Source organism: Camellia sinensis, chromosome 7 (assembly GCF_055761805.1).
Source record: "Camellia sinensis isolate YWXY chromosome 7, ASM5576180v1, whole genome shotgun sequence".
NCBI lineage: Eukaryota > Viridiplantae > Streptophyta > Magnoliopsida > Ericales > Theaceae > Camellia > Camellia sinensis.
In genome coordinates, this window is record NC_138967.1 from 43,455,093 (window position 1) to 43,480,608 (window position 25,516).

Below are 25,516 nucleotides of genomic sequence, written 5' to 3' on the forward strand. Positions count from 1 at the left end.
TCAGTGTGCTTGTGCTTGGATTTACTGTTATTAAGTCATCAGTCTGCTACATTTTAAGGACTAGATGTTCTTCAATACATGAAATTAGAGAAAACATGAGACGGTAGTAACAGTCCCCATCAAGTCATCAGCTACAACTAGTGTGTGCTTGTATTATTGCGTCAACTAAATACAACTAATCAGTACATTGCTTTTCTTGTATTCATAGTATATATCTCTCAAAAAAGGAAGGGGTTGTGTTTATTATTATTTGTCTTTTGGTGTGTATACTTTTCTTGCATTTACTAACTTGATTTTGTCTCATATGATTATTTCACCTTTGCTTATGTAGATAATATATAACAATACACAATGAGCGAAGGAAGCAACAAACCTTGCATACACAAACGATTTACACCAGCTTTCTTCTTCTACAAGTATTATTTCTTCACACTATTCAATGTATGATTTTAAATACATGTTTTATGTTCGGTTTAAATATTAGCCCTTATTATACATTTGGTTGAACCTGTAGCAAAGATGAAAACAAAAGCATGCAAGAAGCACAAATAACAGTTACCGACACGGTTTGCACATTGCCTACCTACCACATACTGTTTACATATTTTATATTATCTTTGTCTTTTATGTTCTACTTGCATCACTTATATTTACTTTTGAGGCAATGTATATGAAGAAGGACATAGGACATGAATGGAGAACCCGGCAGAAGCAAGACAAGGAGTACAAAGAGATGGACATGTGGACTGTTGATAAGCAAGCCAAGTGCGAAGGTCCCCTTCCCACAAAACCAAGAAAGGTGAAATACAAAGAGAACAACAATTTATTGTTTTATTATGACATATTTCACACATTGTAATAACATGTTTGTATTTTCATATTTCTCACAGAAATTGATTCACACACTATTATGAAGTTATTTAAAGTGTCTTTCTTAAATTATTCTAATACCCACTATATTCTTTGTCAGTGGCATTTCCAAACACGAATTGCCTTGAGATCAATTGTTAAAATAATAAGAAGATTGAGCATGGAACAACGTGAAGCAGTTACTAGTAGTGGGTTAGGAGGGCTCTTGAATCTCAGATGTACCAAGCTTGATCATGACCTCTGCGAATGGTTGGTTCAGAAATTTGATCCGAAAACTTGTTCGTTGAATGTTCATGGGCGCCGACTCCTCCTTACTGAACTAGACGTTCACAAGTTATTGGGCATTCCTGCCGAAGGCAAAACAATAGAACTAAAAAATTCCTCACAAGCATTTCCCAAGCTATTTAAAGAACTTGGAGTTGTCCAAGGACCTATCAAACTGAATGCTTTGAGAGAGTATTTGACCAAAACAGAGGGAGCTGGAGAGGAATTTATGAGGATATTTGCCCTATACATGTTAGGTGCCTTCTTATGCCCAACCACAAAGGATGTTGTTAAACAATCATTCATTCACCTCATTCAGAATGTGGATGGCATGAAGGATTATAATTGGTCAAAGTTCACTCTTCAATTCTTTGTTCGTGGTTTATGCAAGTACAATTCGAAAAGTCACTCACAACCAAATGGATGCTTATTTCTTATAATGGTATGCTCCTAACCAATTACAAATTGTTTTGTTAGAAATACTTGACTTCAATGCCTTTTTCATTACATAGTACATGTTAAATTAATACATTTTTTTGATGCAGTTGTTTTACTTTGATCGTGTTGCTCCTAGTGGTTGTGATGCTGGTCGTGCTCGTTCGATCCCCTCCTTGGCTTATTGGGGTGATGCAGAAATAAAGGCGACACTGAAACTATTCCAAAAATCAGGAGGTTACCAGAATGAGGAGGTCATCCTTAGCGTAGCCCTTCTTTTATGTTTGGTTTTTGTTTGTTATTTTTCATGTTGAAATGGAAAACTAAATTGTTTACGATGTGTCTATAAATAGGTTGATGTTAATTTTGTTGTTGACGAGCCAATGCAACCATTTGTACAAAGTGAGGAAATGAAAAATATGAATGATATTCGGATTTCAAAAATTGAGACGACTGTTTGTGACATGAAAAGTGTTTTGGAAGAACTAGTTGTTATTGTTAAAAGTGGAATAACTAATTCTTCCATTCCAAAGGTCATGGAAAAATGTGAGCCACTGCAAATGTCAAAACAACAGGAAGCGGGGCACGGCCATTGTAAATGTGAACCTGGCATAGTTGCACCTGGAGTTGTGGTAGAATCTACAGTTGTACCTATAGTGGAACATGTCAGCCCTATACTCGTGCCAAAACCTAATGTTGTGGTTGAATCTACGGTTGTACCTACAGTTGAACATGAGAACAATACACTCCCGCCAAAACCTAATGTTGTGGTAGCATTAGAGAACATGGAGGAAAATAGAATCCCGCTCACACCATCCAACTTGCAATTGGATGCCCATCTTCATGAGCAAACCAAACAAGCGAAGAACAAAATCAAGGTAAGATTGAACAACAATCGAAGAAAGAAAATCCCAAAACTCCAACTTATTGATGAATCTAGTTCATCCATTGGTCCATATGGCGGACCTTGCACTCAACATTCGGATGCGCGGGTGGACATACATTCACCTTTTACAGCCATTGCTGGTAAGAAAAGGAAAGCCACTCAGAAAGTACCAACCAAGACAAAGCTTCATTTAGATGAATCAGATTCATCTCTCGATACAAAGGAGGATAAGTTTGATCAAGTAAGTCATGTACATAATATATGTGTTATACAATGTTGCTATTCCTATAAATATATTTTAGGATTTTTCATTATTTATTATTTATTGTTCGTTGTAATTTGTTTTAGAGTTTGAACTTACTTGGAAAACTACTTGGCCTCAATTTTGAAGCATCTGCTACTGCCATTGAGGTTATTACTAATTTCATTATTATTCTTGATCTCCAATCCCCTTATTTTAATGCACTGCAAGAAGTATGACAATTTATTGTTTATGTGTTCGGTTAAATTCACAAGTCATCGACTACACAAATTGTGAGGCCATGTCCTTTATCTGCTGAGGAGCAAATTGTTAAGGCTTATTGTTTCGATAAGGATTTGGAAAGCAGGTAATTTTATTGCGTTTGTATGTTCCTCTCTATCACCAATAAGTGAAACTCTTCAATTGTACATGATGCAGTGAGGATATTGTGGTCATGGAGTTGTTTTACACGCCGGTTGAATTTGCCACCCGATTCGATTTGTGCTCATTACAACCAAAAACATGGATTTGTGGTTCCGTAAGTGTTCATTTCATGCATCAATATTGCTATGTGAAGTCATTTTTAAGGATATAGGTTTCAAATTATTATTTGATGCATGTATTTCAGATTATTAATTTAGTTGTAGCACAATTGACAAACGCACAAAGGAGGCTCTTCCCCGATAAGTGTCATAGGACGTGGTACTTTCCCACATATGTATCGGTGAGTAGTCTAGTGTGTCATGTTTATGTTTGGTTATTCATGTATACTTATTGATGTATACTTGTGCATTATCAATTGTAGCAACATATTATCAATGGGGCGGACCATGCAAAGCTATGTGACGAATATTTTGGGGAGTCTCGATACACTGGGAAGCTTCATGCCTGTCAAGAAGTAATGTGTCAAGCATTCTTCCATTTCACAGGATTATTTTAAATATCCCCTCCATTTTACTAATATTTTTATTATTTATTAAGTTTTTTAGGGTATCAACGTCGTCACTATTTTTTTTTTATAAATTTTCTAAACTGGTTGGGCAACGTTGCATGACCCTTTTTTTATTATTGTCACTCAGATATATATTCCGGTGAACGACCATGAAGAACATTGGTTTTGTGTCAACATAGATATGGCACATCGCATGGCTTATATATTTGACTCGAGTCCCAGCCTCACAAATGACAAACGTCGTGAATTAATGGCAAGGAAATTGGTAAGTCGTTTATTTTATTTTATTTTTTTAAAGAAAAAAAACAATCAGCTGCATCTATCTTACAACATTCATGCATAGGTTCAAACAATGCATTTGTTATTGCAACAATATTTTGGAGACCTTTATGTTGCAAATGTGAAGGAGTTCGAATTAGAGAGGTTGAAAGACGCTTGTCTCCAACATAAAACCGATAGGTATTCTAAAATTTTTTCATTCGCTATTCATTTTTGGCTTTCTTATTAACATTACACACAAGTTTGACATTCATATGTATGTTGTCATGAAGCTACGACTGTGGTATGTTTGTCATGAAGTACATGCAAGGTGTTGTTATGCCGACCGGCGTACACAAGGTGACTGTTCAATGTTAACCACATAATTACACTATTGCAATTACAATGTCATATGATGGTATTGTTGATGGAAAATTTTTTGTTTTGTTTCCTTAGTTTGATAAACTGGAAAGGTTTAGGCTACTAGTTGACCTAGTGAACGATTCGTCCAACCGTATTTACATTGAGGTTATGAATAGGCTTGAACAATACAAAGAGAGGTGCGTCCCCAAACCATGAACAACTTATGCCCTTCATAAACTCAGCTGATTACTTACTGAATGCAATTTCTTTTGTAACAGGTACTCTAGGCTCCGGAAGGTTACAAGGAAAAAAAAAGTTTGATTGTAAACATGGCTGTTTGAAAAAGATTGATTCGCCTTACCGTACTTTTGCCACTATGCTTATTCACAATTATGAACATATTAGATGGTTGAAGAAACATGGATGACTAAAGTAACCCAGTTTGGTAGTATTTTGTGGACGATTGAAAAAACATATTATTTTTTGGGTTTCAATTTGTATGGAATTTATATTGTTGCTCAAGATTGGGGTGATGAAACTATTTGTGATATTTAACTGTACCACATTAATCTTGGTTGTTACATTTACAATCCATCAAAAATTACACACATGTACCAAATGTTAGTGGGGAAACTGTTTTAAAAACTGGAGTACGAGTCCATGCATTGCTACATATATAGTACAAAATAATTTTTGTTGCTTAATCAGTTCATGTCCAACTAAAATTGTGCCATTAGTGAATACTATCATGTACACATTTCAAATGACAAGAGTGTAATAGGACTAGTCCTTGGCAGAGTAACAAAATAACTAATAAATTTTCTAAATTTTACGTTTAAGAAAACACATAAAATGAACAATACAAAAAAAAATTAAATAAAAAATATATTGTTAATACAGAGAAAGTGATAATTCATTTCATCTCCCCACTTAGAAGGCGCGCAAAGGTAGTTCTTTGCAAATTTTAAAAACACCAAGAACAATGACAGTATTTGCTACAAAAAAGCAACAGAGGACCTGCATTTCCTTGCTAGTAAGCAACACCTAATGTACCCTTCAACGACTTAGAAAGAAAGAACGTCTAAGAAATCTAAGGAATTATAGTTGTTAATCACATTCCGTGCATAAATATCATACTAAGTTTTGGAATCGATGTATCAACTGTGTAGTCAATTGGTATCCATAAATTTCAGCAAGCTATACATACATCGTTGGATTTGAACCAAAAAAAAAAATTTATAATTGGACATGTCTATCAAAAATGTCGAAGCATCATACTAAATAATATTGTTGACATAAACCATCCAAATGTTGTCCATCACATAAGCCATCCATGAATCCTAACATTGTTTCAATTTTTTTTTCAAAATACATGGGACAAAAAGTAACACTGTTCGCAAAAGTATGGGACAAAAAGTAACACTGTTCGCAAAAGTATGGGACAAAAAGTAACACTGTTCGCAAAAGTATGGGACAAAAAGTAACACTGTTTGCAAAAAAAAGTAACAGTGTCAGCTAAATCATTGGCCTTGCAAACTTTGTTCAACCATCATTGTCTGTGTCCATTTGTTGGCTGTCATCATGGTTGGACCCATTAGATTCCTGCTCACTATCATTAGAACTAGTTGAATTCTCAAAATCTTCACCACAAAAGGCTTTCCGCATTTTTTTTAGCTCTAACTTGACCTTCCTCATGTCTTTCTTGTGCTGCAACTCCATCCGGTTCAACATGGACACAGCCTCGTACAAACGAGTTGATATGCTCTCCAATGAAGTAGGATCTTGTCTTTCACGGTGCTTTCGACTTTGCCCTTGTGTTTTCCCATACGTTCCACGACCTATGTGGCTCATCTGCCCCTTCCATTCATCATCTGGTCGAGTCGGTACACAAAGCTCAAGTAGCATATCAGTCACAAGGAGGCCGAATGGTAATGCTGCATGTGGATTGTTAGCTTTTGCGACAGAATCCACAACTTGCCAAATTATCTTCGGAACATCTAGAGGGCTGAAATTATGGACAGCATACAACATGAGTGCTCGTTCATGGTCAAAAGTGGATTTCACCCCCCTTGGGTCAAGATTGTACCACAAGATAAGATGAAGAACGGCAACGTCAGGCTTCAGGAACTTTACATGATACTTGTCTTGTGGTATGACTCCTTCAATGTACAAATCATCAACAATTTGGGCTTCATTAGGAAGGTCAACACCAGGAAGGTATGGATATTGTGTTTTGTCATCATGTGTTGGTCGCTGAATGTCTAAGAATTTTGATATGCAATCCGCAGAAAACACCACATCTTTCCCCCTCAGTTTTGTTTTCAGAATCAAGTTCTCTGTATCAGTTGGCTTTTGTATGCTACCAAAGAATTCCCGTACCAGGTTGACATTAGCCTTCCCTTCCCGTTCGATTAGGTTTTGGATATGCAGGTGGCCCACAATTGCTGGAATATCAGTATGAGTTAACTCCTTCAACTTGACAGCCCGCTCTACCGTAATAGCCCGTTTAGCAAAAATACCAAGGTCAACGTGAGGAGCTTCCGCTTTTCCTTTACTCGGTTTTTTTGTTGTCTTTTTCCGTGGCATCTTCAAGTTTGATTAGTTGCTGCTCTGAATCAAGGAATATTACCCAATAATCACGGACAACTTCCACAGATTCCCGAGTAGAAGCCTAACACAAAAAATAGTAGATAAGCAATAGTTATTGTGCAAAAACTAACTACAAGATATAAGAAAGTAAAACAAAAAATCTAACATGGGAACTTGCTATAAGAACTAACAAGAAAGAGTACATGCTTCAGGGGAAAAAAAAATTGGCAGAACAACAATACCAGCTGGCTCCTATTTCTGAAATTAAGTTCTTTTTATTAATGCGTAATAAAAGCACAGTCAGAAATTGAAAGAGAGTTCATCTCATTCAAAAGCACAGTCAGAAATTGAAAGAGAGTTCATCTCATTCAAATTGCACTAACGGCTAGGAGTGGATTGATACCATACAATAGTACAATCAAATTTAAATTTAATCCAATAGTGTTCCAATACAATTAAGAGCTTCTAAGTTTGTGTGTTCAACTACTAACCTCAATTGCACCCTTATATAGAAACTTCTAAGAAGACACCTATATAAAAAACAAATATAATGCCATTTTGTGTTCACATACCTCAGAAGCAGCAGAAGGAACTGAGTCACTTTAGGAGTGTTCACATGCCTTATATAGTCACTTTAACTGTACTGTTAGGACATTTTTCGTCCATATTTGGGGAAAAATAGAAACTTCAGCTGGAACATTATCAACAACTGAAAAGATTGTTTCTGGTTTGGCGAGCGTTTTATTTACAGAAAATTTACTCTTTAAGATGGGTCAAGTAACACAAGAAACTATTATATATTTATTAGAAAACAAAAAATTACAACAGTTCTTTTGTGTGGTGCAAAGCAATGGTGCACGTTTAATCGTCCCTAAAAGTGAACACATCTAGGAAAATGAAAAAGATAACAATTGTAGACCCTAAATTCCCAACCAAAAAAGGTGAAGTTTAGATTTGAAAAGAAGAAATGAAATAGGTATAGAAAACCAGTTACAAAACACAAAAGTGAAACTTGCTATACTATAGAACATTAATGTACAGTATTTCATTCCAAATCTGTTAATCCCATAACCGTTGTGAAGATTCTCTCTTAACAATTCTTCCTTCCATCCTTTTATGACCTTGTCGATGAATCCCTCAATTCTGCTCTCCAAATCATTGTTAAATTCGTCTTTATCATCATCCTAACCAACAACACCATCGCTACCATTGTCATCATGATAAATGGCTTATATATTTTTGTCATCGTCATCATTGTAATTGTCGTTGTACTTGCTGCCGTGTTGGCTGCTCTGCTCCTCATAGGTACTGTCTGTGTATTCGGTGTGCTCTTCCTCTACTCCATAACGAAAGTGGAGGACAGGCAAGAATGGATCAAGTACATCAGTAGATGATGGGCTGTAACTTTTGACAATAACGACGCATATAGCATGAAACACCAAAAACATGAAAAGACGACTACATGAAAATCCGAGAATTTTGTGATATAATGTCACAGAGAAATTTAGAAGTGCCACATAAGTAGCTGCACATAGAATGAGCACTAGAAGTACTGGTAACCAGACAAGTCTCACGCCATGTGTTGCGTACAATTGGTTGATGTGGGTAACCATTTTATAGGTCTATATCAGACTTATGGAATAGGCAAGAGATATTTTCTCAGAAAGTGAATAGGCAAGAGTTATTGTTCTCAGAAAGTTTAAATATAATATATTCTCAGTTTACATTTGAGATATAGACAGATTGATCAAGTCTACTCTAGAAAAGTTGAAATTTTCAAGCATAAAGTAGGAAGTCTCTCATCATCTCTTGGCATTGCCAAGACAAGTAGAAAGTATGAGCTTTTCATAAATAGAGAGGGGGGAGAGAGAGAGAGAGACCCTCATATAGCTCTGATCGGGATTTGCTGCACCTTCTACTCGAATGATCGTCAGTGGGACGATGACGGCGTCGGAGTAGGGCGACACCGGTGGGAGGATGGCAGACTGAGGTAGTGCCACCAATGGCAGCAAGAGATACAGGTATTAGAATCATAGGACTTGAGTGAATCTCCAGATTATTTGGTTGCGTTGAATATATATCTTGCATTTATTTTTTTATGAGATTACATATTTGAAAATAATTTTTTTTAGTAAATTTAACGTTTGGTTAGATGGAATGGATAGAATAAATAAATAAAAGACTATTTTATTTTTTTTTAATTATTTACTAAGTAATAGCAATATTAAATATATCTTTAATATTTTAATTATTTTTAATTAGATTAAATAAAAATTTATTTTATTTTATTTTTTACACAATTAAATAAATTTATTTTTAAGAAATTAAATAAATAAAATATCAATACAAATATACATTATTTTTTTAATTAAAATTTTAAATAAATTTGTTTTTAAAAATAATAATAATCAAACAATGAAATTAAATAATATATATATTAAATTTAAATAATGAAATTAAATAAAATATAAATAAAATTTTAAAATGAAGATTATTCCATGATTCGGATCTCTTGTGTGAGCAAATAGCCAAATAAGCTCAAGTCCTAATTTGACTGCATCAACAGCCTCAAGTCCAAAATTTTCTTAGATGCTTTTAGTTTTAAGGAAGTACATTTGCAAAGTTGGTTTAATGGTACGCTATTGTTTGAATGACAAGTTGGGTTCATGTTACTAAATTTTTTGTTGGGTGATGAAGTTGTTTATATTTTGACAATGCACATCTCCATCATCTCTTATTATACCTATACATCGATACCATACCATTCCACTATAAGCATAGTTATGTGTCACCTAACAGCAATGTCCACCATTTCTTACCAAGCAAACAGACAATTAAAAAAATCTACAAAAGAGAAATAGAGACAGTTCGGTATTATTAACAGTGATTGTTTGTAAAGTAATGGCATGAGCAACTCCCTATTTTATCAGCAATCAAACAAATTTTGAATGTTTTCACCTTTATTTTCAAAATTATTCTCCAAACTACGAAATTTATTAAGAATGCCTAAGATTAAAACAACTAAGACATTAACAAAACATAACTACTAGCCACTAATGTCTCCTTGTAAAAACAATGTTTCGATCACTGTAAGCCTCATCATGAAAGTCAACTACACTGGATCATTTGGATAAATTGGCAATTCATCGATATCATCCGTGTGGGGATCCAACTCTGTGTTCATGAATGGTTCACTGTCTGAGTTGCTACCCTCTCTGTGGCTACTTGAAGCCAATTTTTTACACGTCCGCTTCGTGTGTCCGATGCTCCTACAGTAGCAAATAATGCATAAACGATTTTAATAATCATATGCATGTAACAGGATATTAAAAGGTCATACAATGAAAGTACCATACCTACAATACCCACACCGCCTTGGTTTTGGAGGTTTACCCATAGAAGATGTCCCTCCGGGGTTCCCTTTGGTCTTCACTACATTCGGATCACCAACGCCATATAGTTTGGGTGCAATATTTTTGTCCCCAGCCTCGGCGTTACATTCTTTTCTCATTGCCCAACGTTTTTTCATCTGCGATGTCAGCTGGAAAGCTATTTCCCTTGCCTCTTCAAAATCTTTGTCCGCGTGTGAGGCATAATATGACATTTCACTAAAACAGGAGCTGAGTATACCAAACCGAGCTGTCTGTGTTAGGGTGCTACAAATTTGGGTAAGACTTGGTTGTTGACACTTTGACCTACCACGTCTTGTCCATCTCTGCAAGACACAACTCGGTGGAATACACATTAATTGTTCAGATTTCATAACAGCAATCATGTGGCAGCAAGGGATGCCAAACGACTCAAACTTCAAGCAACAACATTTCATTGTGATATTAGCTGGAAAATACTCAACCGTCCACGTGCATGTTGGTGACTTGTACTCACCAAAACGGTAGGTGCGATGATCCTCAAGCTGAACTCTTTCCATCACAAACAATTTACCCTCTTTCCTGATTTCATGTTGAAACAATGAGAAAATCTTCCGAGTAAAGAGTTCAGCTGCATGTTTCTCCAAACTCCTCAATGGCGTAGTCAAAACCGGGAAACTATTCTCTGTTTTAGATTCTGTTTCTGCCTCATTAACACGCATTCTAGCAAGAGCCCTATCATACTGCGCTACAAATTCATACAGCCTAACCTTTTGGTTTAGGAATATATTGAAATATGCATTTATACCCTCGACACGTTGAGTGCTCCTCATTCCAGCAAACATGTGACCACGGAGATATGCCTCAGCCCAATTATCACGCTTCAGATGAATATCCGACACCCAGTTATTGTTCTCCAACTTGTACTGTTTCACCATAGCAGCCCAGGCATTGTCAAACTCTTCAATTTTACATTTCTTCAACATCAACTGTGCAAAATCAGTTGTAAATTCTGGTATGTGGACATTTGTTGAGGCATTTTTCTCCAGATGCCAAGAACATAAACGATGTCTGCAGTTTGGAATAACTCTTTTGATTGCCTGACGCATTGCCCTATCACCATCTGTTACAACGGAGATGGGTCTTTTACCATCCATGGCCTCCATTCACATTTCCAGCACCCACGTGTATGTCTCCATTGTCTCATCAGGCAACAAAGCACATCCGAATATAGTTGTCATGAAATGGTTACTCACGCCAGCTAGAATTACAAATGGCTTCTTATATGCATTTGTACGATAAGTTGTATCAAATACCAATACATCACCAAATGCAGCATAATCCATTCGAGACCTACAATCTGCCCAGAAAATCTTGTCCAACCGGTTGTCCTTATCGACGTTGTATTTGAAAAAAAATAATGGATCTGCATCTAATTTAGCTGACAAGTATCCTAACGCACCCTCTGCATCCCCTTCTGCGAGTTGTACTTTGCGCTCAGCTTGGAATTGATTGTGCAAATCTCTATGAATGAAGCCCACCTTCTCATAACCCCCTGACTGATGGACCATAAAATCCATGATCTGACTCGTTTTCATACCCACATTGCGCATGGCCTTTGCTTGAGCTTGGTCTGCACTTGTTACAAACCTATGCGACCAAAGAAAAGGGACGCAGTGTGGTGCTGCCAACGGATGGTTGTGTTCCCCTACAAAGTGGGTCACAACATATTTCCTAGCTGTCTTGTCATAACGCACACGAAATGTGGCATTACAAAAAAGTCTAGTTTCTGCCCTAGGAGTTCTTACCCGTTCCACACGTTGCAAGTATTTCTTTTCTCTTACACCTTCCCTTGAACAAACCCATTTCCTACTCTCTACAAATTTGTTGTCTCCAGTAATTCTTTTTCTACTTCTTCGTACGCTAAAACCGATGACCTTAGCGTATGCATTGTAGAAAGTATAAGCATCATCCTCTGAATTGAATTTCATTTGCAACACATCTTCCTTAGTAAGCATTCGTAAACTATCATAGGTTTGGGAAGATAACCCTTCTTTCACATCAACAACATCATCCTTGCCATCTAGAGCAAATTGATCATCAATTTCAGTATTGACCTCTTCAGGCCTACTACTTTCAGGTTCATCCATTGTATATACACTTCTAAGTACCCTATTAGCAATTAAAACGAAACAAGTCAACTAAAAAACACACATGCCATTGCGCTGCTATAATTTACATCTCCAGGACAAATAAATATAATAGCACACCTGCGAGTGCCTTGCAATCAATTTAAAAAAAAATTCAAACATGTCTGCAAGCACCCTACTAACAACTAAAACCAAACAAAAAACCAAAAAAACCACACCCGCCAATATTGTGCTACCAATTATTACTTCTTTATAGAAAATGAACAAATAAGCACACCAGTCCGTGCTATGCTATCAATTATATGCCAATAATAAAAAAGCACCTGTAAGTACCCTACTATAAATTAAAATAAAATTAATTAATTACAAACACACCTGCCAGTGTTCTGTTATAAATTAAAATCAAACAAATAAATAAAATAGCACACCCGCCCGTGCCCTGCTATTCGTTAAAATCAAATAAATAAATAAGCACACCAGCCAGTGCACTGCTATCAATTCAAAACAAATAAATTAAAAAACACAAAAGCAATTACCCTACTATTAATTAAAATGAAACAAATAACTAAAGTAGCACACCCGCCAGTGCCCTGCTATTCATTAAAATCAAAGAAGTAAATAAGCACACCAGCCAGTGCCCTGCTATAAATTCAAAAACACAGAATCAAGTACCCTACAATCAATTAGAATGAAACAAATAAATATAATAGCACACCTGCCAGTGCCCTGCTATTCATTAAAACAAACAAATAAATAAGCACACCAGCCAGTGCCCTGCTACCAATTCAAAGCAAAAAATTTCAAAAACACAGAATCAAGTACCCTAATATCAATTAAAATGAAACAAATAAATAAAATAGCACACCCGCCAGTGCCCTGCTATTCATTAAAAGCAAATAAATAAAATAGCACACCCGCCAGTGCCCTGCTATTAATTAAAAGCAAATAAATTAAAAAGCAGACCTGCTAATGCAACCGCTACGGAGGAAGGGATGGAGGAGGTATAAGTTTACTTGTACGTTAAGATGGAGAAATTGAGGACCTATGACAAACAAAAAACAGAACATCGAAATAGAGTTAGTAAAGAAGACAATACTTAAGGAAAGTAATGATTATGGCGAGAAAAGAAAGAATCTATCTACGAAAAATATTATTTTGCACATCTTTTCACCTTAACAAACTGCATAAGCAATAACAGAGATAAAAGTCTACGACTCAATTAAAAGTCTAATTGTAGGTTATTTTATCCAATTTGTGCTTATGACCTATTGGCGATGCTTACGACTCAATTAATGGGCTTACTAGTTCTGACCTGATTCTTGTTTCATTCAATCATAATATATATTATGAGTTATTTTGAGGATTAGGGTTATGAGATTAAACAGAAGTTTTGCTACAAAAATGACTTTTGATAGAAACAGTCGGTCATTATAATTTCTCTTCTTTTGATAGTTAAACCCTTTGTCGTTTTTTGCTCGTGGATGTAGGCTTTTAGACAAACCACTCGTATGTTTGTATTCTTGTGTGATTCCGCTGTGTTACTTTGTTTTCGTTTGTTCCGTCATGACAAAGTTCAAAAACTTGTGATAGCGGTTTTCAAAAATGAATATATGATATTTCTAAACATTTTGTTTTCAGAAAAAGTTTGCCAAACTAGTTTTCTACTTTTTCTTTTCCCAAAAAATTTGAAAACAAACCAAACATATCCATGAGCAGTGACTGAGCATGGTATTGTTGTCACAACAAAAAGCACAAACCTACCCTTCTGGTAGCTTTATCAACTAACATGTTAATGTTAATCAAATTACCTCAAAAAGGGCTTAAGGGAACATTAAACATTAATCTTTTGGGAAACCTCTTCTTAAATTCTGTAAAGACAATGTTATCATGGGCCTACCTTTTTCTTACATCTCTATCCACCTGACAAGCATGGATTTAACAAAATTTAAACCCTATGGCAAGCAAGGTATAACATGATTCAATTATAGAATTTATTCCAACTTTTCGTCCTTATGTATAGCTTACCCTGAGCCACTGCAAAACCACACAAAAACCCATTTTATCCCCATCCTGCCTTCTTAATTCCCAAAAAAATGGAAAAGAAGCCCATAATGCAGCAACTGGCCAAGAATGTCCGTCGGATGTCATTATCTGATGACAGTGCCATGATGAAGCAAATTCAGGGAACCCATTCGCCTGATGGGCGTGATGTCTATGCCAAGCCCAATCTCCAAGTCATTGAGGACATCCTGAACCATGTCACTCCTGACTTTTCTGGTGTATGTACAAATCCTCTTATCCTTTCTCCTCAAAACAGAACGTTGGCGCTGTTTGGGAAGCTGCCAACGAGGCTATTATAGCCTCATTTGATAAATAAGCCAAAAAGTGGCACTGTTCACAGTTTTTTTGGAGAAACAAAAAAAAAAAAAAAAAAGGCACTGCGCTGGACAGTGTAGGCTGTGCCTACACTGTCACAGCCAGAATTGATACATCAATGGGAAAATTACCATTTTGCCCCTCTATATCAATTTAAAAAATAAAAAGTTAGGGACAAATTTGTCATTTTAAATTTAAACATCATTTCAACACACGTTCCAATACAAGAACCCAACTAAAAATTCATCTCATCTTCCCAAACACCAAAACTGAAATAACCTACTAAAATAGCCAAAAAGCCAAATGGCCTACTAAAATAGCCACTTTCCAAACGAGGCCATTATGTTCTACAAGTTTCATGCTATTTGTCGCTAGGGGTCAATTGTGTTGTTTGTTAATTCAAAACAAATAAATTTAAAAACACAAAAGCAATTACCCTAATATTAATTACAATGAAACAAATAAATAAAATAGCACACCCGCCAGTGCCCTGCTATTCATTAAAAACAAACAAGTAAATAAGCACACTAGCCAGTGCCATGCTATAAATTCAAAAACACAGAAGCAAGTACCCTACTATCAATTAAAATGAAACAAATAAATAAAATAGCACACTTGGCAGTGCCCTGCTATTCATTTAAAAAAACAAATAAATAAGCACACCAGCCAGTGCCCTGCTACCAATTCAAAGCAAAAAAAATTCAAAAACACAGAAGCAAGTACCCTAATATCAATTAAAATGAAACAAATAAATACAATAGCACACCCGCCAGTGCCCTGCTATTCATTAAAAGCAAATAAATAAAATAGCACACCCGCCAGTGCCCTGCCTATTAATTAACAGCAAATAAATTAAAAAGCATACCTGCTAATGCAACCGCTACGAAGGAAGGGATGTCGGAGGTATAGGTTTATTTTGACGTTAAGATGGAGTAATTGAGGACCTATGACAAACAAAAACAAAACATCGAAATTGAGTTAGTAAAGAAGACAATAGTTAAGGAAAGTAATGATTATGGCGAGAAAAGAAAGAATCTATATACGAAAAATATTTAACAGATTTTAGTACCCCATGCCATGTGAGTCAATTAAACAAAAATACCTTTAGATTGTATTTGAATCTTGCATTTATGGGCAAAAAGGAAAAACAAGGGAAAAATGACAAAATTTAATAGTTTAGTACACCATGTAATGCGAGTCAATTAAACAATAAGTACTGATAGGTTATGCTTGAATATTGAATTTGAATAGGAATTGTGAATAGAAACGAAAATAGACGAAATTAGACAATTTTTAATTCATGCCATTTTTTTACAACACTAAATGGTGGAACAAAGAAGTGGATGATCCCATAAAAAAAATGCTCATATGATTATGATGTTACTAGGCAAGCGCGCTTTCTATTGCCTACCTTGCTAGCCATATCATCAAAAGATGCATTACCTCCATGTTCACTGTTAATACATATTTTTCTATTTTCAAACAATGTCACAATCAATTTAAAAGGCTGTTGAGGCTTATGGATTAAGACTCACTTCGAAGATCAAGGAATGCAGCTTACAAGAAAACCTTGCAGCTTAAAAAAACAAAGGCTCGAGCCCAAGAAGCAAGGCTCGTATAAAAGACAAGCATCACACTTAGACTGATCTTATGCCTACAATGCATGCTTGTCTACCTAGCCTAATGCAAGCAACCTATACCGATCATCACAAACTTACTTTTTAACTATCCGTCTTGCTACTTTATTTCAACACATTAAGATACACACGTTCTACAAATCACACCACTAGTTATAGATATCCCTATTTTTACTTTTGCACGGTCAATTACAAGTTCAAATCATAACAACTTGGTAGCTAAATTAAATTTCTATGAACTTTGCACAAATAATTTGCTCCTCAAACATAGAATCCCAAAAATAGTTGTAAGACATTGGTGTCCTCATACACTGTTAAAAATCTCATCATTTCATAACTTTTATTATATTGTTAATACCTTGTAGATTTTCTAATGTAGGCCTTAGTCCTATCAAATTTTGGCATTTCATCGCCTCCAAGGTAACTCATAAACCATTTTAGAGCATCTCCAACCTTTCACCAATTCTTTCAACTAATTTGATTTCAAATTTGAGTAAAAAAAACTTGATTTTATATGAACTACTCAAATCCTTTCAGTAAAATCTTTTTAAACACCTTCCTCTTATCCAAAATTCCCCTTTTCATCAAATTTGATCAGGCCCATCTCCAATGCTTCTTCTTTTTTTTTTTCCCATGAAATTTTGATTTACTGTATTGGTTCTCAATTTGCTAAAAGAAATAACTCTCCCTTCATGAGATTTAATGAAATAATTTCAGATAATTTTTTAACGCTTTTGATGAAAAAAAAAACAAAAATAACTAAATGGATATTCAACTAAGTCACAATAACATCAAAAAATCCATTCGTTTCTCACTTTCCACAATTCCCAAACAATTGCTAAAGGTAATACATCCCAAACCACTGTAATTTTCTTTCTAATAGGAAAAACAAGCCAGCACAAGAGTAATTGTTACAAACATAACAGATTTCAATAAACAAATAAAAAATTACAGTCTCATATCAGTTACATGAGTACAAAATTCAATCACCCACAAATCAGATTTCACACACTTAAGCCAAATTTGAAGTGTATATATGTATATATATATGAAATCAAAACAACTACCAAAGCAAACAAACATCAAAAACCTAAACCGATTCAATTCATATTTTGACATCCTTTTTATTAAGGCGAAAGCAATCGGAGCTGATAGATACTGTATAGACATATCGATTATCAATGCTAAATTTTATATTTAGTGTAAAAGAGATGAAAAATGAGACAAAATTTTATATGAATTAAAATTTTAAGGGAGCACAGTGAATTTCCTTGTGAATTATGGCAAACTTATGAGTTTCCTTCTCATAGTGCAGCATTATTATTTTCTTCATCTCCTAATTCTCTTTTGTCTTGTTTTTCAAATGCCAAATCAAGAACCTCAGCAAAACTCTTGCAGGAGGAGTTATGTTGTCTAAGGATGAAGCATGATGAGATCCTTCAAAGAATTAACAACATGTGGTACTGGTCAATAATTGTGAATGTGCATGAAAAAATAAATATCACAATGGTCAAAATCCTCCAAATACCATTTTTATTAAAAAGAAAGTCACTATAATGAATCGTGATGAACACCACGTTGGGTTATAACTGAATATCACAATGGGTTGTGACCAACTTATTAAATTAAATACAATTTAAAATTCGTTAGGTTCTCAAGTCAACTATTAGGTCAACTCGGTTGGTTTAGAGTCCTAATCTTAATAACTTAACAGTGAACCAATGCTGAACTAACACATGAAGAAAGAAAACTAATTTGCAACAAATATGGTGATGCATCTAGACACAAAACACATATTTGTAAATTATATGTATATTAGCAGTAGGCCCTTCTACCTACTATAAAATAAAATAATGGCAGGCCCTTCTTAATCTGGTGTTTTTTTTTTCTGTAACAGATTTGACACACTGTTTTGGGTACTTTATTGTAAATAGAACTTAAGAATTTCATAACTTGTATATTCAAGAAGATGTAAAAAAAATATACAAGTATAACCATCTTCTCAGGCAAAAACAAGTTTACTTCCTAAAACAGTTTAATGCAGGATATGCAAATACAAATACGAAAACTTTAAGATTATGTTCGGATCATTGATTATATGTGGAGGCCAACAAAGGAAAAGAAAAGGAAAAGAAGAAAATAAAGTCAAAAATATTTATTTGTTTCAATATTTCCCTTTCCTTGATAAATCCAAATTTCATAGCTAACATAAAATTTTCATTATGATGTGATCATCATCATGAAAATTAATGTCGCCTTTGGCTCTACTATGCATATAATATGTGCAAACAACTAAAAAAACACTCTTTACATTGACAATCGATACAAATAATCAAAAAGCAAACACAAACATGCGATGGTAAATGGAGGGCACAATTGTGGGTAGAAAGTATTTGAAGTGTTAAATTATGTTTCTAGAAACAGTTATAGTACTACTTTTGAATAAGATACTTATCACCAACTTGAGATAAAAGGTTCATGTATGTTCATTTTATGGTTAAACTAAATTCTCAAGAAGTCAATGTGTCATTCCTCTGAAAAATCCAAGTAGGTCTACCTTTTTGACAACTTGCAAAGCAGATTACCACTAGAAAACAATTAAAAAAGAAAAAGAAAAAGAGGCTAAGTTACATACAAAAGGAAAGTAAATAAATAAATAAATGAGAAGACAACAACTTTGAATACATCCATAGTTTTTTGAATTCAAGGACTGCTACTATGTCCTTAGCCTAATTTGTGTTGTGGGCTTCTATTTAAGGCTTAAATTTTCAAAAATTTCATTGTCGCGCATGTTATTCTTGTCATGAAATATACAAAATCTCTCTAAAAGTAGACTTTTCCACGAACATTCCTAGCTTTTAAGGATATCAAAAAGTAAATCCAAGTGCATAAATGATTTTCACATAATCATTCATAGTTGTCATACCAAGTAATCTGACTATGAAGATTCCTTGAACCAATACAACATTCTCATAAATCTTATAAATACCCAAAATTGGATAACTCTTACAACACTTCACCTTTCTTGGCTCAAAGGTTTTAAGTATTTTGTGTTCAATCTCTCTTCATATTGTGGTCATGTTGTCTATGTTCTTCAGGTTCTCTCTTTGCAGCAAAAACCATAGCTAATCCTTCTCACGATATGAGCTTCGCAATCCTTCTACTATATATACAAACGTGAAAGGGGCACTTTGAAGAATGGGAAGCAAGAATCGATACAGGAAATGGGGGTTAACAAAAGGGGATTTCGAAGAAGGGAATCAAAACAACTATCAAAGCAAACAAACATAAAAAACCCATAACCAATGTTTGTTTTCCAAATATATATGAGATTAGGATGGAATTGTCTCAATGGCTCTCTTGTTCTATTGAGCCAGTTAAATCAATGGCATAAAAAATGGTGGTCAAAAAAATATCGGGCAATATACATGATATTACAAGAAATGTTGTTGTACTTGATTCAAGGTTAAAAAATTAGTGTATTGGAGTTCTATTTTGATTGGAGACAATGATGCAAGGGAAATTGAGAGAGTTCACCAACTTTTTATGATTTGTTGCATGAGTAACAAGACATAATTAATTTGAGGAGCAAGGCTACTAGTGAATCTACTACGAGTTCAAATCAATGTTAGTAAAAGTGTGAGGCACACTTAAGCACAAATACCTCCTAGGCCCTAAATGCAAAGTTCAAAGTCAAGCCTGATTGACATAAAATCAAATTTTTCAAAAATAATGTATTATGACAAACGATTCATAATACATAATAAATAAATAAAAAGTTATAGAAAATCAAATAACAATATATTTAACCTTTTAGCTAACCTCTCCAAAATACTGATAAGGTTGTGTCAGCAACAATCGATACAGGAAATGGGGGTTAACAAAAGGGGATTTCGAAGAAGGGAATCAAAACAACTATCAAAGCAAACAAACATAAAAAACCTAAACCTAATATTTTCCTATTTTTATAAACAAACCCAGTGAGTTCACAAACGTGGACTCACAGTTTCAAAGAAAGGGATTGCGGCGGTCTAGGGTTTCATACAATGGACATGGAGAAAGGGGGAGAGAAAAAAGTTACAGAGAGAGAGAGAGAGAGAGACATACCTTCAGGCGAAGTCGATGGTGGGTCGTCTTCGCAGGGATGGCCTTCGAGTGATGGTCTTCGAGGGCGAAGAGGGAGGGTCTGCGTGCTGTCTCCCTTCAGGCGAAGTCGATGGTGGGTCGTCTTCGCAGGGATGGCCTTCGAGTGATGGTCTTCGAGGGCGAAGACGGAGGGTCTGCGTGCTGTCTCCAAAACAGAGGGGTTTGGGGAAAAAACTGAAACAATTTGAAAAAAAAAGTAACCGGTTGAAGGGGTTGCCAATATTCCAAATCAAATTCTTCATTGGCTGAGATTTATTTGTGAAAATCTAATGGCTTAAAATATATGTGTATATGATGTGCACATCTTATTGAGGTGCACATCTTAACAGCTCCCATATATTTATATATATTTTAAAAAAACAATTAGGAGTCAAATAATATAAAATAATACCATTTTTGTTTTATAATTATAAGACATATATAATACACCATCTTAAAAAAGGGTCTACAAAATCTTTCCCAAAAAAGGACGCTTCCTTTACTCTTGTGCCTAGACGAACACCTAATTAATTGCCGATCCTTTTTTTTTTTTTTTTTTTTTTTAGTAAAGATAAATTTCATTAAAAAACATGAAATAAAATGTAAAGAAAAATGACAAGTATTGAGAAAGATTCGAGAAAGTACATATTATTTTTATTACTGTTACTCGCAACCATCTAACCAACCTCTCAACCTCATAAAACTCGTGCATTGATTGAAATTTCCAAACCATTCAACTAATTGGTCAAATATACGATGGTGTTACGTAATGTATTAACTAATATATTAATATTAATTATGATATTATTATTGACCTTATTCATCATACAAATTAAAAATATCAAAAATCTTTTAAATTATGTCATATTATTAATTGATACATTAATTAATACACTAATTGATACATATAACATTATTTATATATATACATATTTGTTCTTTTTATGTTGAACAGTAGAAAGAGATATTATTGATAAGTGAAAAGAAACCATCACACAAGGCTCCCATTCTTCAACAAAGAACCGCGGAGCTAAAACAAGAGGAGTAACAAAACCAACCAACCTACCTCACTCACATAGTCTAGCTTATTTTTATTTAGTGGCATAACAAGAAACAAAACAAGACTTGAAGCAGAGATATCTAGTTAGATTTTCCAAAAGGATGAATAGTAAATATGGTTTGTAACACAGTGAATATGGTTTGTAACACAGTGAGCAAAAGCAACACAACAGCAGCAAGAAACGAGCAGAATGCCCATGGAGTGTTGAAATAATCCCGTCTTAAGATCGCAAACCGTATGTTCCATTTCCCCCTGCAATGCTCATTCACATTGTTATAAACTTCTTCGTAACCTAGGCCAGATATTATGACATTGTTGCCGAGCTTGTTTAACATAGTCGCAACCACTTCATTTTCACCTAAAAGGCTATGAATAATTCCATAGTGAGTAAGTATTTCGACATCTTTTGAGGTGTTCACGAGGTAATCCATAAACATGTGATAAGCAGTGAAATGATGCCATGAAGTATCTGGATGGTATTGCTCATATGCAATTAAATTTCTGAAAACAGACTCTGTATCGTCTTCAACTTTTAGAGTCGGGATTTTCAATGTCCCTTTTACATACGTTATGTCGAACAAAGTCTTTCCCTCAATCTTCTCGAATTTGATCCCGGCTTCTTGGAGCTCTGTTGCAGTTTTTAGGGACACTTCTTCTATTTCATCAGGATTGCTTGGGGAGGATACCGTTGAATGAAATTGGTAGCAGCAACAATGATGCAACAGGCCTAGAAGATGGTTGTTGGGCAAATGACCTTTTAGAAAGTCACCTGGTTCTGGTGTTATCCAATCAAAACACCCAAAGAACTTGCCAATGAGGTTGTCTAGCGAGTCTGTAGAATTTCCGGTCCTGGTCATCTCGAAAAACTTCTTGACGATAAAGAATGGAAGTTGATTTTCAAATAACACTAAATCACGTATGATGGCATTCTGAATATAGCCGTCCCGGTCTGCAGGGGTTGTCATCGGGCCGGTCAGGTTTGTCGCCGAGTCTATCGGTTCTACCAGGTCTATCAGGTTGTTCCGGTCTACCGGGGTTATCAGGTTGTTCGGGTATACCAGGTTTGTCGCTGGGTTTATCGGGTCGTTCGGGCCTACCAAGCTCGTCGCTGTATCTATCGGTTCTACTGGGTTTGTTATGGGGTTTATCAGGGTGTTGGGGTCTACCGAGTTTGTCATCGGGTCATTCGGGTCTACCAGGTTTGTCGCTGGGTCTATTGGGTTGTTCGGGCCAACCAAGTTTGGCGCAGAGTCTATCGGTTCTACTGATTCGGCATCGGGTCTATCAGGTCGGCCGGGTTTACCATTGGGTTTGTCGGGTCACTCGGGTCTATTGGGTTTTTCTTCATCCCATTCTTGCGAAACAACTCAATGATGAAGCAACTGTCAAGAAGCATCATTTCTACAAACTTATTTGAATCAAGGCTAATGGGATCTGCATATGACTTGCGTGCTTTTTGTTCAGATTCTCGCATCGCCATGATGTATCTTTCCGCACTGGTTTCATTTCTTCGGTTAAGAAGCTGTTTCAAGTAGCGTAATTTGTGCTCTTCCATTAGTTGTAGATTATCCTTACCACGGTGATAAGGACCAATAGCAACTACTTCTGGTTCGTAAGCTTTTTTATTTTCGTTGCGCAGTACATCATGTACTCTAAAGATGCAACGTTCAGATGGTATAGGAGTCAACTCAGCAAGCTTTCTGTCAATTTCGAGGATATGATCGGCATTTATCCCTGCCATGTTCTGTCTGTCACACGCAAATTTCCAAGACCTTGTGTCAGAAATAATTGTAGAAATTTTCATGCCTTCAATGTAACCACATGTACAATTAATCAAGAAGGAAAATTGCATCTCTCTCAACTTGGTTTTCATTGCTATGAAATATGAATTAAAATGTAAATTCAGACTTAAGTTTCCTAAAAGACAATGAACAAGACAATAAAATATAATTTTCAATGTTAAATATTCTTATAATGACAAAATTAAAAAATAAGGGTAAATTAGACTTGCATCTCCTGAGATTTAGCATAATTTCAAGTATCTACCTTGTGATTTTAATAATAACATTAATTAACCTTACTTTTGAAATTATTATTAAGATTCCTCACTATTAATTCTCCATTAAACCATTTAATGGAATTCACTGATGCCATATGTTATAAGGTCTAAACTGCCAATATAATCCCTTAATTACCTTATCTATTCAATGATAAATTTGACTCACCTCCCCAAAGTTTTGCATATAAATTAACAAACACTCATGCTTATTTTGGCAATATTGAACAAAATTCTTAAATTCTATATAATATTAAACAAAACCCCTAAATGTTTTTGGGTAAAAAACAAAATCTCTAAATTGTTAAGATATTATTAAAAAACTTAACAGGGAAAAAAACTAATTTTCATTGATAAAATACCTAAAAAGAAATAATATTTCTAAAATAAATATTAGATGACATGTGAATATTTTAATATAAGACATATTTCACACTACATAAATAATGTAATATTTATTATTTTAACTAATGCGTATATTATTTTTAATTTCTATTTTTTTTAAAAAGTTAAAACAATTAAATTTTATTTTTTAAAATAAAATGAACTCATTGGAATTCATGAAATAGTATTTGAATATTGCATATTTCTACAATGGGATCATATTTTACTTTATAAGTCAAACATACTTCTTTCAGTATTTTATGTTTTACTCTGTAATGTAAGAGAACTAGTCAAGTCACTCATTTTTGTTCATCAATATATATAAATTTATTTGTGATCGAGGAGTTGGCAAGTGAGGCAGAGGGCGGCAGATTTGATGAAACGGGTGGTGGGAAGGGTTGTCACAGTTGATTTGAGGGAAGGGTTGGTAGGAAAAGGTTGTAGGTGGTGGATCTTAGGAAAGGGGAAGTGTAAGAGGGACTTCAGTGGTGGATTTGAGTTATGATTGGGGTGGGAGAGGAGTTGAGGGAGAGGTGTTGTGGTGGTGTCTTACTGGTGGAGAATTTGAGGGAGGGAGTGGTAGGAAAATGCTACTAGTGATGATTTGGTGTAAGCATAAAATTAAAATCAATGGCTGCATTTGGTTTGAGTGTGAAATTAATTTTCAAAATACTTTTCAAAATTAATAACCAAACACACAATTCAAAATTACTCAAAACTTAATTCAAAAATTAATTTCAAAACTCATAACTAAACACACAACTCAAAACTCAATTCAAAATTCTTTTCAAAACTCAAAACTAAAACTATTTTCAAAACTCTATTATTAAAAAAAATCAGAAAAAATATTTTTTTATTTTATTTTTTAAAATTATTTTTAGAATCATGATTTGAGTGTTGTCTTTTAAAATTTTTTGGATTTATTATTTTAAATATTTAAAAATTTTCTTACTTCTATGTTTTGGGATACATATTTTATATTTTAAATATTTATTTATTTATTATTTTAATGTGAACTATATTTCATACATTTTTATGTTGTATTTTTTTAAATACTAAAATTTATTTTCTATTTTAAATATATAGTTTTTATTTTAAATATTTTTATTGTTTTATTGTAAATATTTTATTTTATTTTATTTTATAAAAATATTTTTAATTTTTTTTTTTGGTTATGTGTTTGGTTACAATTTAAGTGTAGAGTTTTAAAAATAATGTGGAGTTTTGAGTTATGCATTTGGTTATGAGTTTTGAAAATAATTTTTGAATTGAGTTTTTAGTTATTGTCACGTTTGTTTAGCGGATTAGGTTGCTGGGATTGTTAGTGAAGGAATGGTCAGTGAAAAGATTGTTAATGTGTGAATTGTTAGTGAGGAGATTAGGTAAAAATATGTTTGTTTTGATGATATAGTGTTGAAAACAATTATTGGTGGGATTGTTAAATTATTCTTATAAAAAATCTTCAAAAAAAATAATTTCTATATTAAACAAATATCTAAAAC

The 25,516-nt window shown here is 34.4% G+C and overlaps 5 protein-coding genes across 5 annotated transcripts; 1 reads left to right on the top strand and 4 right to left on the bottom strand.

The window, feature by feature from the left end:
- The first annotated feature begins 246 nt into the window (after positions 1–246).
- On the top strand, positions 247–2,690 carry LOC114318954 (serine/threonine-protein phosphatase 7 long form homolog). Its single transcript, XM_082877045.1, has 4 exons — positions 247–416; positions 515–799; positions 971–1,576; positions 1,680–2,690. Exons 2-4 carry the CDS (start codon positions 665–667, stop codon positions 1,881–1,883), a joined length of 945 nt encoding a protein of 314 aa, XP_082733171.1. The 5' UTR covers positions 247–416; positions 515–664; the 3' UTR covers positions 1,884–2,690.
- Positions 2,691–5,518: 2,828 nt separating this feature from the next.
- LOC114290650 (uncharacterized) lies at positions 5,519–20,859 on the bottom strand. Its single transcript, XM_082877809.1, has 4 exons — positions 20,497–20,859; positions 15,618–15,696; positions 13,340–13,418; positions 5,519–6,940 (listed from the first exon to the last, which is right to left on the bottom strand). The coding sequence occupies exon 4, from the start codon at positions 6,853–6,855 to the stop codon at positions 5,812–5,814; it is 1,044 nt and encodes a 347-aa protein (XP_082733935.1). The 5' UTR covers positions 6,856–6,940; positions 13,340–13,418; positions 15,618–15,696; positions 20,497–20,859; the 3' UTR covers positions 5,519–5,811.
- On the bottom strand, positions 9,331–11,384 carry LOC145794639 (protein FAR1-RELATED SEQUENCE 5-like). Its single transcript, XM_082877046.1, has 2 exons — positions 10,215–11,384; positions 9,331–10,127 (listed from the first exon to the last, which is right to left on the bottom strand). The coding sequence occupies exons 1-2, from the start codon at positions 11,381–11,383 to the stop codon at positions 9,971–9,973; spliced, it is 1,326 nt and encodes a 441-aa protein (XP_082733172.1). The 5' UTR covers position 11,384; the 3' UTR covers positions 9,331–9,970.
- LOC114280975 (protein FAR1-RELATED SEQUENCE 5-like) lies at positions 11,393–12,376 on the bottom strand. Its single transcript, XM_082880651.1, has one exon. It carries the CDS (start codon positions 12,374–12,376, stop codon positions 11,393–11,395), a length of 984 nt encoding a protein of 327 aa, XP_082736777.1.
- A 703-nt stretch (positions 20,860–21,562) lies between the features above and the next one.
- On the bottom strand, positions 21,563–23,338 carry LOC114311620 (UPF0481 protein At3g47200). Its single transcript, XM_082880652.1, has 2 exons — positions 22,878–23,338; positions 21,563–22,503 (listed from the first exon to the last, which is right to left on the bottom strand). Exons 1-2 carry the CDS (start codon positions 23,313–23,315, stop codon positions 21,655–21,657), a joined length of 1,287 nt encoding a protein of 428 aa, XP_082736778.1. The 5' UTR covers positions 23,316–23,338; the 3' UTR covers positions 21,563–21,654.
- Positions 23,339–25,516: the final 2,178 nt, after the last annotated feature.